The 15,287-nt window shown below is 35.0% G+C and overlaps 1 protein-coding gene across 1 annotated transcript; it reads left to right on the top strand.

The window, feature by feature from the left end:
* Positions 1 to 1,683: 1,683 nt before the first annotated feature.
* On the top strand, positions 1,684 to 14,650 carry LOC143270426 (vomeronasal type-2 receptor 116-like). The gene is made up of 7 exons (XM_076560352.1): positions 1,684 to 1,698; positions 2,311 to 2,474; positions 6,870 to 7,161; positions 7,528 to 8,331; positions 9,066 to 9,293; positions 10,406 to 10,529; positions 13,722 to 14,650. Exons 1-7 carry the CDS (start codon positions 1,684 to 1,686, stop codon positions 14,648 to 14,650), a joined length of 2,556 nt encoding a protein of 851 aa, XP_076416467.1.
* The last annotated feature ends 637 nt before the right edge of the window (positions 14,651 to 15,287 follow it).

Below are 15,287 nucleotides of genomic sequence, written 5' to 3' on the forward strand. Positions count from 1 at the left end.
TCTGGATAAGTGAGACAGTAGTTTAGCTTGAATTGTTTGGGAAACCCCCACACAGTGGGTTCAGTATCTGTTCCTGGTACATGAGTGAGGTTTTTGGAGTCCAGTGCTTATGGTGGGACACCTTGTGCAGCCTTGGTGTGGTGGGGAGGGGCTTGGACCTGCCTTAACTGAATAAACCAGGATCTGTTGACCAGCCATGGGATACCTTGCTTTGGACGTGGTAGGAATGAGGGGTGGGTTGGGAGGGAAGGCTGGAGGATGGGAGGAGGGAGGAAAGTGGGATCTGTGATTGGTATGCAAAATGAATAGAAAATTTCTTAATAATAGAAATTTAAAAAATAAAAAGTAATGTGAACTCAGATACAGCCTGACTCAAGGTCATTTTTCTGCATCTCAATTTTTATGATCTCTCTGATATCAATGTCCACTTTGTTCAATTTCCACATTATTCTCCCCACTCTTATGATAAGGTAAGGCGTTTTGATTTCCATCATACTGACATATGAATTGTAAATTACACATATATGTGGCAGATCACAGAAGGGGATCATAAGGCCTAGTGATAATATGAAATCCCAAGTATCAGACAATAAAATAAAAATGAGAACAAATCTGTGGCAGTCACATAGAAGAACTGTACTGCTTGTTCTGAGTTACCAAGGAGACAGTTTGCTGGAAAAGTTTGACCCAGCCCACCCATTTATACACAGTGCATTTTTCTGTTAATGCTGTAAAACAGACCAAATATGAGTGTTTAACACATGAGAACAATATCTCCCACAACCTGAAACACAGAAATTCAAGCTGAAGGTTTCCCTGGATCTGCTGATTCTCTGAACATCTGAATAAATGTGACTAGGTTTCCCTGAGAGTCAGATCATGATATCTCAGCAATTCTTGTTTCCATGTTCTCCATCTTGGCAATTGGTCTTTCCAGCCATATGAGGTCCAACAATAATGACCTTATCTACACTGATCACCTCATGAAATTACACATTTTCAATCAAAAGTCATATGTATCAGTGTTTAGAGGCTTAACAGAGCCATCTGTGAGACAAAATTCTAGAATCATATATAACCTTTGTCAAGATTATGAAACTGCAGGACCCTGTGACAATCAGTAAATGTAATTGTTTTCAGAACTTGCTCTTTATTCACAGATAAATATTGAAGTGTGTGGCAGTACTAGGTTAGAAGCTAGCAGCTATATTCAACTTAGCCACTAAGGTTGTGTAAAGTAATGGAATGGAACCTATGTGAAGTTATGGCTAACATATTGTGTATATTTGCATACGTGAAATTAAATTTACAATCATGGCACTTTCTACTCCTAAGTTAACTTCATTTAAAACATTAAGAAGGAACACTTTATACATGATGTATGGTGTATATAAGCTCTTGTTTGTTTATTTATTTATTTGGGGGAATGGAAGGGGTATACTCAATACTTCACATTAAAGAAAACATAGTGTCTGAATCTTTTCTCTGGATGTAGGGAATGATTGGGATTTTATATTAAAGAATGATTCAACATTGAAAAAACAAATAAAGCACAGTAAGTCTGAGTTCAAAAAGTAAACAAATCATAATCTCACCATTGATTGAGCCATTTTTTGGAATTAGTGAATTCAGCCTATCAGTTTTCCAGGGCTGATACAGAGAACTTTTGAAGTATAGGGGGACATGGAAGAAATTTTGGTATGCAAACATGCAAGGTTTGTAGAAAAAAGGTTTTTAGATTCCCCCAGGCCACTGACAAGATAGATTGGCATAGGGAATAATCAATTTTAAAAAGCAGGATGTCATACTGATTTTCACTGAACTATATCTGGTTGGGACATTTTCCAGAATGTTTTACTTCTCATCTCCTCCCTTGCAATGTCCTTGCATCATCCTGAGTCACTGTCTCATGTGACTTTTGTGATAGAATGCTCTTGCCAAGTCCATTCAAGGGGAGTCATCACTGGTGTCTTGCCGTTCTGTCTTCCTAGATGAAGTCATGGGGCCTGTGGATAAAGAAGATCCCAAATGAGTTTTGAAACTTGTTTTTATCCTGAGTGCAGGGTCTCAGATGGGAAGTCTCAGGGAAGAAAATTGTCCACAATTCTCCATGGAGTGTAGAAGAGGCTTGTCAAAAGTATCTGTGATTAGAGTAATGATGTCAGTCACCAAAACTAGTACAAACTCTTGCACTCACAAATACTTGAGCTGTATAAGTAGCTGCTGAACACATTGGAATCTGTGTTACACTGTGGTAGACACTTGTATTTTATGATGTTCTCTTGGATTTTTATTTTCTTGCTCCTGCAGGCTCTTGTTCCTTTTTACTACTATGATGCTTTTCAGTGCAAAACCAAAGCACTAAGTCCTCTACATAGTTATGGGAATGTGACGATTGCTGCACTTTTTTCACTTGTTAATTATCACTGCAGGGATATATATGATTCTAGATGTGAAGATGAAAAGGCAATACAGTAAGTGCTTTTAAAATTTATTCCTTTTCAGAATTCAGATTTCATTGTCCTCAACTAAGTTTGCATTCACATGAATTTAACTTTCATTTCCCATCCTGGCATTCCCTCTCCCGTATACACAGAACTCTTTTCCAGGCGTGTCTTCCTCCTGTTCCTTTTTTCATCTCTCAAAGAAAGAAGAGTGTGTTTTAATTCATGTCATTTAGTAAAGTTGGTACTCTGAATCTCTCTACATTCCTCTGCCTTGCCTTTCGTCTTTCATGAGTAGGACATTTTCATGGCTTTCTCCACAGAGACAATGATTTTCAAAAGTTGACACATTGTTTTAGGCAGTTGTTAAAGTGTAGTTTTTTTTCCCATTGAGAATATGTAATGCTATTAATTGCAGTGACTACAGAGTCTTCATATGATGCTAGAGTGACCGGGAATGCCTTTGTTAGCTGCTGCTGTTTTGGAAGTCAGAATATGAGAACTTGGTTTTGGGACCTCATCTGTTAAAATGATTTCAAAATGAAATACAATTTTTGTGTATTATTCTGATTAGTAATCTTTTAGATTCTGTCAATTTTGCACCATACTCTCCTTTTTATTCCAGTTTTTCTAATTATTTACATCTGGTATGAGTCTGTTCTGCAAGACACATAGATATTGTTGGTGACCTCTGCTGGTTGTATCTAGTTTGATGCCAGTTGGATTAGAGGCCATGGCAGACAATGGCAGTAGCACTGAGTGGACTCTGCTGGAGAGAATGTCTAAGCAGGATTCTTTGTGAAGGATGTGGGATTTGTTTTACTCCATGCAGACATTTCTGAAGCCATAGAATCCACTTATTAAGGTCTGAAATGGAGGAAGATGGCTTGTGTTCAATTTAGAACAAAACCCTGTAAAATGGAAATGCAGAAACAAGGTACAGGTGAAGAGTCAGCAGATTAAATGACATATGAAACAGTATTCCAATTCTGGCCTCCAGAAAACTCTACATTCAGTCATGGAGATTTTTCTATCTCTGTGAATAATATTCTTATCAAATTTTTGCTTTTAGTTATTGTTTGGTTTTGTAATTTAAAAACATTTTTAATCTTATTTTTAATTAACTTTTCAGTATAAAATTAAATTTATTGCAATATGTTTACATAACTAGATCCGCATTTCTACAAAATATTAACCATTTCTTCATGATGAGAACATTTTCTTTTCTCTTCTAATAGTTCAAATACGTGTGTGTGTGTGTGTGTGTGTGTGTGTGTGTGTGTGTTTCTTGAATTTGTGGATAAAATATTATTATAGCATGAATACTTTAGCTTTCAAATTCTATGATTTTTTTCTATTTATAAGATTTGTTTTATATTTATTCTACACATTAAGATTTATTTTATCTCTATTGTCAGTATTATTGTATGTATTATAACTCAGTGGAATTTTTTTAACTTTTCACATTTGCATGTATACATATAGTACTTTGAATACATGACGTAGAGGATAAAGGTAAATCCCAGGATTAGAAATTTCAAAGCCACATATCATGATATATATTCTGGTATCCAGAAGATGTAATTCCAGTGAAAGAATGGACCTGGTAGTGAGGTGGTTGCAAGCAGACAGAAATCAAAGTTTCCTTCTCTCGTGTCCTTATATAGGCTTCCATCATATATGAATTGCATTAAATGTGTGTCTTCCTGCCTAAAGTTCCAGATTAAATACATGTCAAAAATAACTGGATTAAAAGACTGTTTCGCTACCTCTAAGGTTCAGATTACACATAGTGATGTAGATAACCAAAGTTAGCCATTGCAGCTCCACCCTTTGCCAAATGAATACACAATGATAACTCCTTTTGGTGTGATTTGTATCCAAATGAACAGACCACGAGACATAGGAGGTTTATCAAATACATTTCCTATGTACTGTGAGAATATTCTATCAATGGGGAGGCCTTAAGTAAAATCTGTCTCTTCTCTCTCAATGACACCAAGTTTCCTTCTCACCAATGTTCTCCATAGAGAACTTACAGAAAATAAGTAAGGTCTTCCTGATGAGAGTGTGATGACACAGAGTTAGTCACACTGAAAATTCTTTACTCAGTATGTGTGAAGATAATTTATCATTTCCTACATAAATATTCCCCTTCCACATTTTAAAAATCTTGTCAAGTAATCTACTTATTTCCTAAAATTGTATTAACTATTACAATGTCCCTCTGTGATCATTTTAGTCAATTGATGGTATGAAAGAGGATGTTGTTTAACTTACTAATAGGACAAAATCCCTGTGTTGGATCTTCAAACACACATTTATTCATTAATTTGTTTTAATGAGGCTTCAATGGTGAGAAATATCCTTATAATCATTAAAATATTTATTTCTGTTTATGTATTCATACATGTATGCATATACATATATAATTTTAAAACACAGATATAACTTATTTGTACATAAAGGATGGAAAATATCCAATGAAACCAACATATCCTGTTTCAGGAACAATAATATCTTAAAGGTAATGGATAACCTTAAGGGATATGAAACATATTTTAGAACTAAAGTTGTGATAGACATCAAATAGATACCATTTTGATCATAATTGTATCATTTCTTATGTCTTCCACCTAATTTTAGACATTAAATTTATATTTAAAACCTCAGGTAAATTGTTCTAAAGGAGTGTTCAGAAGCATGGTCATTTCTATCTATTTCATCTACTTGGTCAGATTGATTTTATTTAAGAATTTTTTAGGTTTAGTGTTACTATCAACACAATGATCTAGGGAGGGTCAAATCAGAAAATTTACTTAACAGGAACATTTACTCATAATATTTTGTTATTAAATACATGATATGAACAAAAAAAACATAATTTCATATGGATAGTCTAGACACAAAGAATACAAATGACAAATTCTAATGAACCAAGATTTTATGATGATTGTTGGTTGGGATATGATTTTTATTTTTTCATTGTAAAAGGGAAACTTAACAGAGGGAATTTTACTCAACGTGTTGTTAGTTTGGGCAGAAACAAAAGCAAAGTATCAGAGAACAAAGGAGCATAAGGGGCAAAGGACATTATATTGCAATTAGAAGAAAATTAACTTGGACTTTCCAGTCAGAATTGGCAGTGAGACCCAGTAGAGCCTGACATAATAGCACTTTCCTGGCTTTAGCTTGTCTCTCACAAGGCCATTTATCCTTAGAGTCTTGATTGGGATACGTGTTAGGGTCTCTTTAGAAGCCAGTAATTATATCATGTAATAACATATTAATTTCAAAAAACAGAAGAAAATATATTTAAAAAAGAGGTTTGATATTTTCTCCATTGTCACATATTGAATGGTATGTGGATCTCATTGGTCTCAATGGGACTGTGACACAGTGGCCACCATTTTGGACTCTCCAAAGTGGTCACATGTACCAACATGGTGTAGAAGTCACATGGCATATGCATTCCTTATCATACCATTAGTAATGCTAGCAGCCAAGTTATATAGTTGCTCCCATTTAATGAAGATCCTCAAGTCATGTGTTCAATAAACCAGGTCATATTTTCTTTTCAAAATGAACTCAGCTTCAGAGTAATATAATTTCATCTATTATCAGGGCTTTCAAAGCTGTTGTGTAATTCACTTTGTGTGGGAGGTAAGAACATAGTGAAAGAATAAAGAAAAAGGCAGGCAATAGAGGAAAATAAAACAAGTAGCACAAAGTACCCAAGAGGATTTAAGTCATGACTGTAGGCTGTTAAAATACAGGAAACTCAATACATTCAAACTCATGCACATTCTGCTCTTCATTATATGGCTCTTAGAAAGGAGAGGGGAGATGGCAATGAGAGAGAGGAAGCGATGTGCATGGGTGTGGGAAGCTATAACCCCTGCCAGGTTCATATCCAAGATTGCTTGGGATTGATGCATGTGACACAGGCAGACATCCCCATAAGCATCATTGATCTTTAATCAGAAGAACTGAAAGGCTGCAGTCTCCATCTATACACAGACAGAGTGAATGTGGTGTGGGAGCCTTGAAGTTTTTTTTGTACAGAACAAGGGAACCTTAAAGGATGGAAGTGTCCTTTTCCTGGTTATTTCACTAAAGCATCAAAGAATTATGTTTGTGTTTTCCCATACTAGAGATTCCAAGGTTTATATCAGTCCAGGTTAATGTTCCAGGCCATAAATTTTAGATACACCTGAGGCTTTTAGTTAATTAAATCATCACTAACCATATATACCATGACATTAAAACTATAACTATTACCTTGATGACAAAAAATTGTTTGTAGATATATAATATTGACAGTATAAAAGCCATTGTTACTATATCATCAGGATGTGGCCCAACATCTTACCGAAAGATATGATGTCAGTCCCCATCATAAGTATTGGCATACTTTCTCTCCAGGTTCAAGTGGAGGAGCTACCAATTTTCTTTGGCCTTCATATTTGCCATTGAGGAGATCAACAGGAACACTCATATCCTACCCAACACATCTCTAGGATTTGAGCTATATAATGTCATAAACAATCACTGGAATATTATGCAGGAAACTCTACTTTTCCTCACAGGAATGGGAATAAATATCCCTAATTACACATGTAGAAGGGAGAACAAGCCTGCTGCCTTACTTACAGGAACATCATGGGAAACGTCTATACAAATTGGGAGACTACTGAATCTTTACAAATATCCACAGGTGAGGGACATGGCTGTGAGACAACAAGAAACTCATATTAAACTGGAGACATTTCAGGTGTTTTCAAATGTGAAGAAGTAAGCTTGTGGCTTTCATCTATTGGAGAATAAATCAGGCATTTGTTTATATGTCCTTATATACTTTGCTTATGAGAGAGAAGAGAAAGAGGGTGGAGCTTATAGTCAGTGTTTAGAAAACTCTGTTTTTTGTGACGAATTCTTCATAAATGTCTTCAGAGAAAGCATGGGAGTTTAAAATACCATGAGCAGAAGTTAGTCTATACCAATCCAAAGTGTCACCTCAGGATTAAGACTGTATTCTATGTCAATCTTTTCACTCTTGTTTCCTATTTGAAATTTTCTTTAGATTACTTTTGGGCGATTTGACACTATCCTAAGTGACAGAGGCCAGTATTCTTCTCTCTACCAGACAGCACCCAGGGACACATTTCTTTCACATGGCATCGTGATTTTGATGGTTCATTTTAGCTGGACCTGGGTGGGAGTGGTTCTCATAGATGACCACAATGCAGCTGAGATTCTATCCAACTTGAGAGGAGAGATGGATAGAAACAGAGTGTGTGTAGCTTTTGTAGAAATGATTCCATTCAACTGGATGAACTCTGACTTTAAATCCAGAACAATGCATCCACAGATCCTGAAATCATCTGCAAATGTGGTTATCATTTATGATGTCACTAAATCTTTATATGCTATAATAATATATATAAGTATACATTCAAGTGCTTGGAAAGTCTGGATCATTAAGTCACAATGGGAAGTAACTACTGATGTTCCTTATTTCATATTTGATCCATTCCATGGTAGTCTCATTTTTGCACATCACCATGCTGAGATTTCTGATTTTAGGAAGTTTATCCAGACATACAAGCCTTCCAAATATCCGGGAGATCATATCCTTGCTCTTCTTTGGAACACATATTTCAATTGCTCTTTTTCTGGACCTGATTGTAAAAGTTTGGTTAACTGTCTTCCCAATGCTTCTTTGGAGATGTTGCCTGGAAATGCTTTGGAAATGGACATGAGAGAAGAGAGTTACAATGTATATAATTCTGTATATGCTGTGGCTCACAGTCTCCATGAGATGACTGTCAAACAAGTAGAAATCCACCATGATAGCAATGGGGCGGTAAATACCTACCCTTGGGAGGTAATTTCTCTTCCTGTATATTTTATACATAGCCCTGTGACATAGGGAGGTTTCTAAAGAACACACTACATGATTGTATACAGTGGCAGGTTTTATAAAAAAGCACCTGAGAGACTGTATAAAATTCATCATTTAGAAGTCTTTGCAGACACGTGTTATTGTTCACGATTAATGGGTGGTGATAAGAATATTTAAATGTATGTATCTCATCATTTATTTTGTGTTACAATTAACATCAGAATCTTGCTATCCTCAATTGAAACTCCATTATTTTTAAGCATATTTCAGAATAGAAATAGGAGAATTAGATCCTAAAACGTCAAATGCTATTACATCCTTAAAGTTTAAATTCTGAATCTATGCGTGAGAGTCCTAACTGATCATTTTATTACATTTTGGAATTAAACACCCCAAATTACACCTTGAAATTTTGAGTACATTACTTAAATATTTGAATTTCAAGGTTTTGGAATTTGCATGAATCAACATTCATGGAGTAAATATTTTTGTTTGTCTACTTGTTATTTTATAAGTGTGTGTGAATTCTTTCTTTTGAAATAACAGTCTAGAAACATGATATATTCATTTTTATTCTTCATCCATTAAAATGTTTAGAGCTTGGTATAGCTTGCAATTAATGTCAGGGATTTGGGACACTGAGACCTATACCTTCATTGGATTCTGTTGAGCCTTTGTGGGAATAAATTAATCATAAAGTTCTGCATTTCTTTTAGCTACATCCTTATCTCAAGAATATCCATTTCAAAAATGGTGCCGAAAAACTTATGGTTTTGGATTCACAAAGGAGATTAGATGCAGAATATGATATTCTCAACCTCTGGAATTTTCCAGATGGTCTCAGACAGAAGATAAAAGTTGGAACATTTTCTCCAAATGCTCCACAGGGCCATGAACTGTTTCTCTCTGATCATATGATACAGTGGGGTATAAGATTTGCAGAGGTGGGCTGGATCTTATCTCATTGTTTTGATCCTTATGTCAATAGAGATGTGTTTGTGGATGTAAGATTGTTGGTTCCTTACTGAATGCCCATCTGTATGCCCCAAACTACTGACATTTGAGAAAGTTTTTGTTGCCTTATACAACATGTGATTGTTTGTTTTTCCATACTTTTATCTTTGGACACATTTTCCCAATAATAAATACAGTGTCTATTTATTAAGTGTTCTTTACTGACCTTAAACCACCTGTCATGAGTAGTAATTTGACTCCCAGATTAGGAAATATCAGGACATGATCATTTTGCTTTTATCACCTGGCAATGCACTGTAGCATGGAGGGCACATGTACATGGGTTAATTACATATCTTCCTCATGAAAAAAGAAACAATTTGTCAAACAACCAAAACCAAATACAAAAAACAAAATATGAATAGGCTGACATTACTTAAAACCAATGACTTATAGTTCACACTTGGTGTGAGCAGTTCATAATGATTCAGGCAATCATGTTGGCAGAGATGTGAGAAAGTGAGTCATGTTGTATCTTCACTCAGAAAGTAGAGAGATGTGAACACTCTCTTCTCATGCTTTTTTCATTTTTTTCTGTCCTTAACTACATCCAATGAAATGGAATACCTAATTATCGAATATGTCTTCCCACTTCAAATACCTTAATGTAGATCATCTCTCAAAGAAAGTCACAGAGAGAAGTTTATATACTAACTCTGAGTCCTGTCTAGTAAACAAATGTGAATTAATCATGACCATTGGGAAACAATGATACTCTCACTTGAGCAGTCATGAAGTATACAACATGATCAGGAAGGCATTATAGTTGCCCATTGAAATGTGTACTCAGTTAGCAAACTTCTTATTTTGCCCAACCTCTTATATTTTCACAATTGTTCAGATTTCTATTATCTCTAGACCATTATTTAAACACATTGATCTTCATGTATATACTATATTGAAATTAGAAGCATCAAAACAAGAATGTGCAAAGAATAATTATAAAAACTTGCCATCTCATTGTTCAATATTAAGAAATAATATTTTTTTGTTTTAAACCTATACACTCCTGACTATTTCCTTTTCACTATTTAATTCCCAGCTTCCTCACTCTGTGTGCAGTGAGAGCTGTGTTCCTGGATTTAGGAAATCCCCCCAGGAGGGCAAGGCTGCCTGCTGCTATGATTGTACTCGTTGTCCAGACAATGAGATTTCCAATGAGACAGGTAAGTGTCAGTCTAACTGGTGTATTCCCCACCTCTCCACAGTGTTCTGCAATTTCTAAGCTGATAAGTTCTGGGAAGGAAAAGTAGAGATAAGTCCTGTGGTTTTTTCACATATAAGTAAAAATAATTTGGTTCATATTATCATCATTTTAAAACATTTTATTTTTCGAGACAGGGTTTCTCTGTGTAGCTTTGTGCCTTTACTGGAACTCGCTTTGTAGAGCAAGCTGGCCTTGAACTCACAGAGATCTGCCTGCCTCTGCCTCCGGAGTGCTGGGATTAAAGGCATGCGCCACCACATTTTAAATGGTGCTCGGCCCATTGAATCTCATACTTGATTCATATATTTAATCCACTGGAGCCATTGTTCCTTTCTGAGAACAAATTTACCAGTCACAGAATAGTCTGCTTTATTTCACCATGGCATTTAGCACACACACACACACACACACACACACACACACACACACACACGCACACACGCACACACGCACACACGCACACACGCACACAAGCACACATGCACACACATGCATAGGCACACACATATGCACACACAAACACACACATTATAAATACTGAATTTTCTTGCATTTCAAAGCATATGTAGTTCATGATTGGCAGATATTTAAGGATTGGTCCCTTATGCCACTCATTGCATAATTTCAGTCATGGTTCTAGGTTTAAAAGATGTGATCAGAAAGATCATATTTGATTTACCTGTGGACATGTTTTAATATATGGTTTTAGATTCTTTTTCTTTTTGTTTTATCTGTGAGTGTTTTGCCTGCATGCATGTATGTGTACATGTACATGCTTAGTGCATATGAAAGTTAGAAGAGGGTTTCAGAACTCCTGGAGGTGAAGGCACAGATAACATTGATATTTTTGTGGGCACTTGCAACTGAAACTAGGTCCTCCTTAAGAGAAATAGTATCCTGAACCACAGATCCATTTATCTACCTTCATCTTTTTGATTTGTAGTATAAATAACTTTCAACATTCCCTTAAAGGGTATCTTTCTTCCCCTTTTTCCTCCATCCTCCATCCATATAAGTACCAAAACTTCAAGCTCTTAACTTCCATGGAGTGGGCTGTGCTTCAGTAACATAGATATTTAATATCTAAAACTTGTCATGGACCAGAATATAACCACTAGGGAAGTATGTCAATAACCTATTATGATAATCTTTTATTGAACACAATTATCTTAAATCAATAGTTGCTATGTATCAGGAATTTGAATCTAGATTTGTATAACTTCTGTGTTAATTTGATTAACATAAGCTAAATAATGTAATAAGTACTCACTGATTCATTGTATACAATTGATTCTATTTTAAACAAGTTAATGGAAGCATTATTAAACATAGAGGTATTTTATGGGTATGATGGTAAATTATGGGATGATGTCTTGTGACAACTAGGTGAAATGGCACATCATGACTTCTGTAATGATACTGTTGTGAATAAGTGATGCATAAATGCAAACCTTTGGTCTTTTAACAAGGCAGGACACTAACTTGAAGGACCCTCTTTTCCAGGAATAGGTGGACAAAGTAGAGGAACTTTATGTCAGAATATATCCAAAGACAAGAAAATAGGCATGAGACAATTGAGAACACTGAATGTTCAAAGCACACACAAACACAATGTTGAATATGGAGAGGAAATTAATGAGGATTCTTCAACATTAATGTCTAGTGAGAATTTTTCATATATTAATTGGAATACTTTGAGTAACAATGTTTTTCCTGAATACACAGATTTTTAACTTTATTTTATAAAGATAGAAACTTACAAATTATTTGGTGGCTTTAATTTGCCAAATTTAAACCATTCATAATGAAACTGACTATACAGATCATCAAAGACTTAATGTGCGTATAGGTACTCTGTGTACATTAGGGCCATGGTAAGTTCATGAACATGCTAATTTTATTCATTGGAGAAAACTAAAAACATCAATATCAAATCCTAGATGTTTGTAGTTTAAGTAGATACTTTAAATTATTACAAGTAAGAAAGAATAATATACAACATAAATGCTAAATATTTCAACATAATGAATCCAAAACCTCAAATCCTATAGAGTGATGTGTATCTATATTTTAAAAATCATATTTAAAACTTTATTTAATGTGTATCATGACTTATGTACCCTGTGCATTTACAAAATAATATGTGGAGTTGCACAGATGAATCATTCATCATTTGTTAGAAACCAATATAAATAAACACATGGAATATAGTAGAGACACATTGCCTTGGGAGTGTGAGTACAACAGGAAGGCACATCTGGAAGAAACAAATAAAATGCTGGTAATGGAGTAAAGGATGCTACAGACTCTAGCAAAAAAGTTGAATTCAATAGATTTTTAATTAGAATTTTCAACACCAATTAAGTTGCAAATTTCACTTTGCAAGAATATCAAGTATTTTAATTGAAGTATGAAATGGAAATATTTTAATGAAAATATGTAATAAATAGATTGACATTTATATCTTGAATTCAAGATAAAACATACAAATTATAAATGATAAAGTATCACAGAACTTATCCTATGATCAACTAAGACTAAACCCAGAGTTTCATATCTACCTGTTCAACAGATATTTTCTCCCTGGGAATGATTAAACAGATTCACAAGGGGATTTTTTCCATCTTTCAAGAATCTAATAATTCTCATTCCCACAAGAATTATCAGAGAATGAACAGTTTGAAGAATTCAATAAATTCAATGTAAATAGATAAGTTTTGATATTAGGACTGAGAAAAACATTGAAAGAAAGACATAGCAAAGCATGTAATTTTTACTTAACTCACATGAAAAAGTCACATAAGGGAATACAGAAAGAGGTGATTATAGGATCAAGTTAGGTTTATGTAATTTAATTCAATAATTTAAGACAATATAAAGAAAAAATACAAATTATCACTTAATTGAAAACATATTTAAATATAACAGTGAAAATTACAGACTTGTCAGTATCGATGTGGAATGGTTGATTAGATATCATTTGGTAATCACCACTATTGAATGGTAATCATCACTATTGAATGCTTGTTTAGTTTAGTCTCAAACATGGAAAGTAAATGTGGGCAACTGCCAGCGAGCTGGTACTGGGAAGTGGCTTGAGATCAAATGAGAACCTGTGCAGAGACTCACAATAACTTTAATTCCTCAGTAGATGTGGATCATTGCGTGAGGTGTCCAGAAAGTCAATATGCAAACACAGAGCAGAATGAATGCCTCCAGAAAGCAGTGACATTTTTGTCTTATGAAGACCCTTTGGGATTGACACTCACCTACTTGGCCCTGGGCTTCTCTGCCCTAACAACTGGTGTTCTTGGTGTCTTTATAAAGTACCACCACACTCCCATTGTCAAGGCCAACAATCAGACTCTCTCTTACATTCTGCTCATCACTCTGATCTTCTGTTTTCTGTGTCCATTGCTCTTCATTGGCCATCCCAATACAGCAATCTGTATCCTGCAGCAATACACATTTGCAGTTTTCTTCACAGTGGCTCACTCCACAGTCTTGGCTAAAACTGTTACTGTGGTTCTGGCTTTCAAGATCACATTGCCAGGGAGACTGATAAGGTGGATAATGATATCCAGGTCTACTAATCTTATCATTCCTGTCTGCACTCTTATCCAACTTGTGCTGTGTGGAATTTGGGTGAGCACCTCTCCTCCATTTATTGACTCAGATGCTTACTCTGAACATGGACACATAATTATTCTATGCAACAAGGGCTCCACCATTGCCTTTCATTCTGTCCTGGCTTACCTCTGCTCCATGGCACTTGGGAGCTACACTATGGCTTACCTGTCCAGGAACCTGCCTGACACATTCAATGAAGCCAAGTTCATTAGTTTCAGCATGTTGGTGTTCTTCAGTGTGTGGGTCACCTTCCTTCCTGTCTACCACAGCACCAAGGGGAAAATCACTGTGGCCATGGAAGTCTTCTCTATTTTGGCTTCCAGTGCAGGTCTTCTAGGTTGCATCTTTGTCCCCAAGTGCCATGTTATTTTGTTCAGATCACATAGAAATGTGCTTCATCATGTTAGGAACAAAGGACATTTTAAAGGAAAAGTGAATTTTACAGCATAGTCCATGTTTTTATTAATTATACAGAAGTCTTCCATCTTGTCTACCACCAAAGTTATAGTTGTCACAGATAAAATAGTGATTTAAAATTTTATATGTATTGATTTCTTTTATTGATGATCCAATTTTCTTCTCTCAATTCTAATATTATTTACAAATTTTTCTACATTAGAAAGTGAATTCATAAGAAAATATTGTGTTCTCTATATTAAATAAGAGATGAAAGAGATGTGTATGTATTTTTCACCTCTTCAACACTGCATTGCTTTAACATTATAACATTACATGATTTCATATATTTCTATGTGGTTTTTTTGCTCTTGATAGGTTTCCTGGATTCATCAAGCTTACAGTTCATGTATGCTGTTTCTATGAAGAAAAGGACATATTAAAAAATTAATACAATTTTGACAGGAAGGAATTACTCTCTTTATTAATTGCATAATGAGCTATGTATTTGAGTAGAACAGAGACCAATATATTTTTTAATTGTAGGCTAATGTCATATTTCAGTTAATCCAGTACTTACCCAAGAAATCAATTACATAAAGTTTATGTTAAATATACAAACATTGTTCAACTCTCTGCTGTAACTTGTTCTGTACAACCTGTCCTCACATCTAATTTGACACACATACCT

The sequence above is a fragment of the Peromyscus maniculatus genome, chromosome 23 (genome assembly GCF_049852395.1).
Source record: "Peromyscus maniculatus bairdii isolate BWxNUB_F1_BW_parent chromosome 23, HU_Pman_BW_mat_3.1, whole genome shotgun sequence".
Lineage (NCBI taxonomy): Eukaryota > Metazoa > Chordata > Mammalia > Rodentia > Cricetidae > Peromyscus > Peromyscus maniculatus.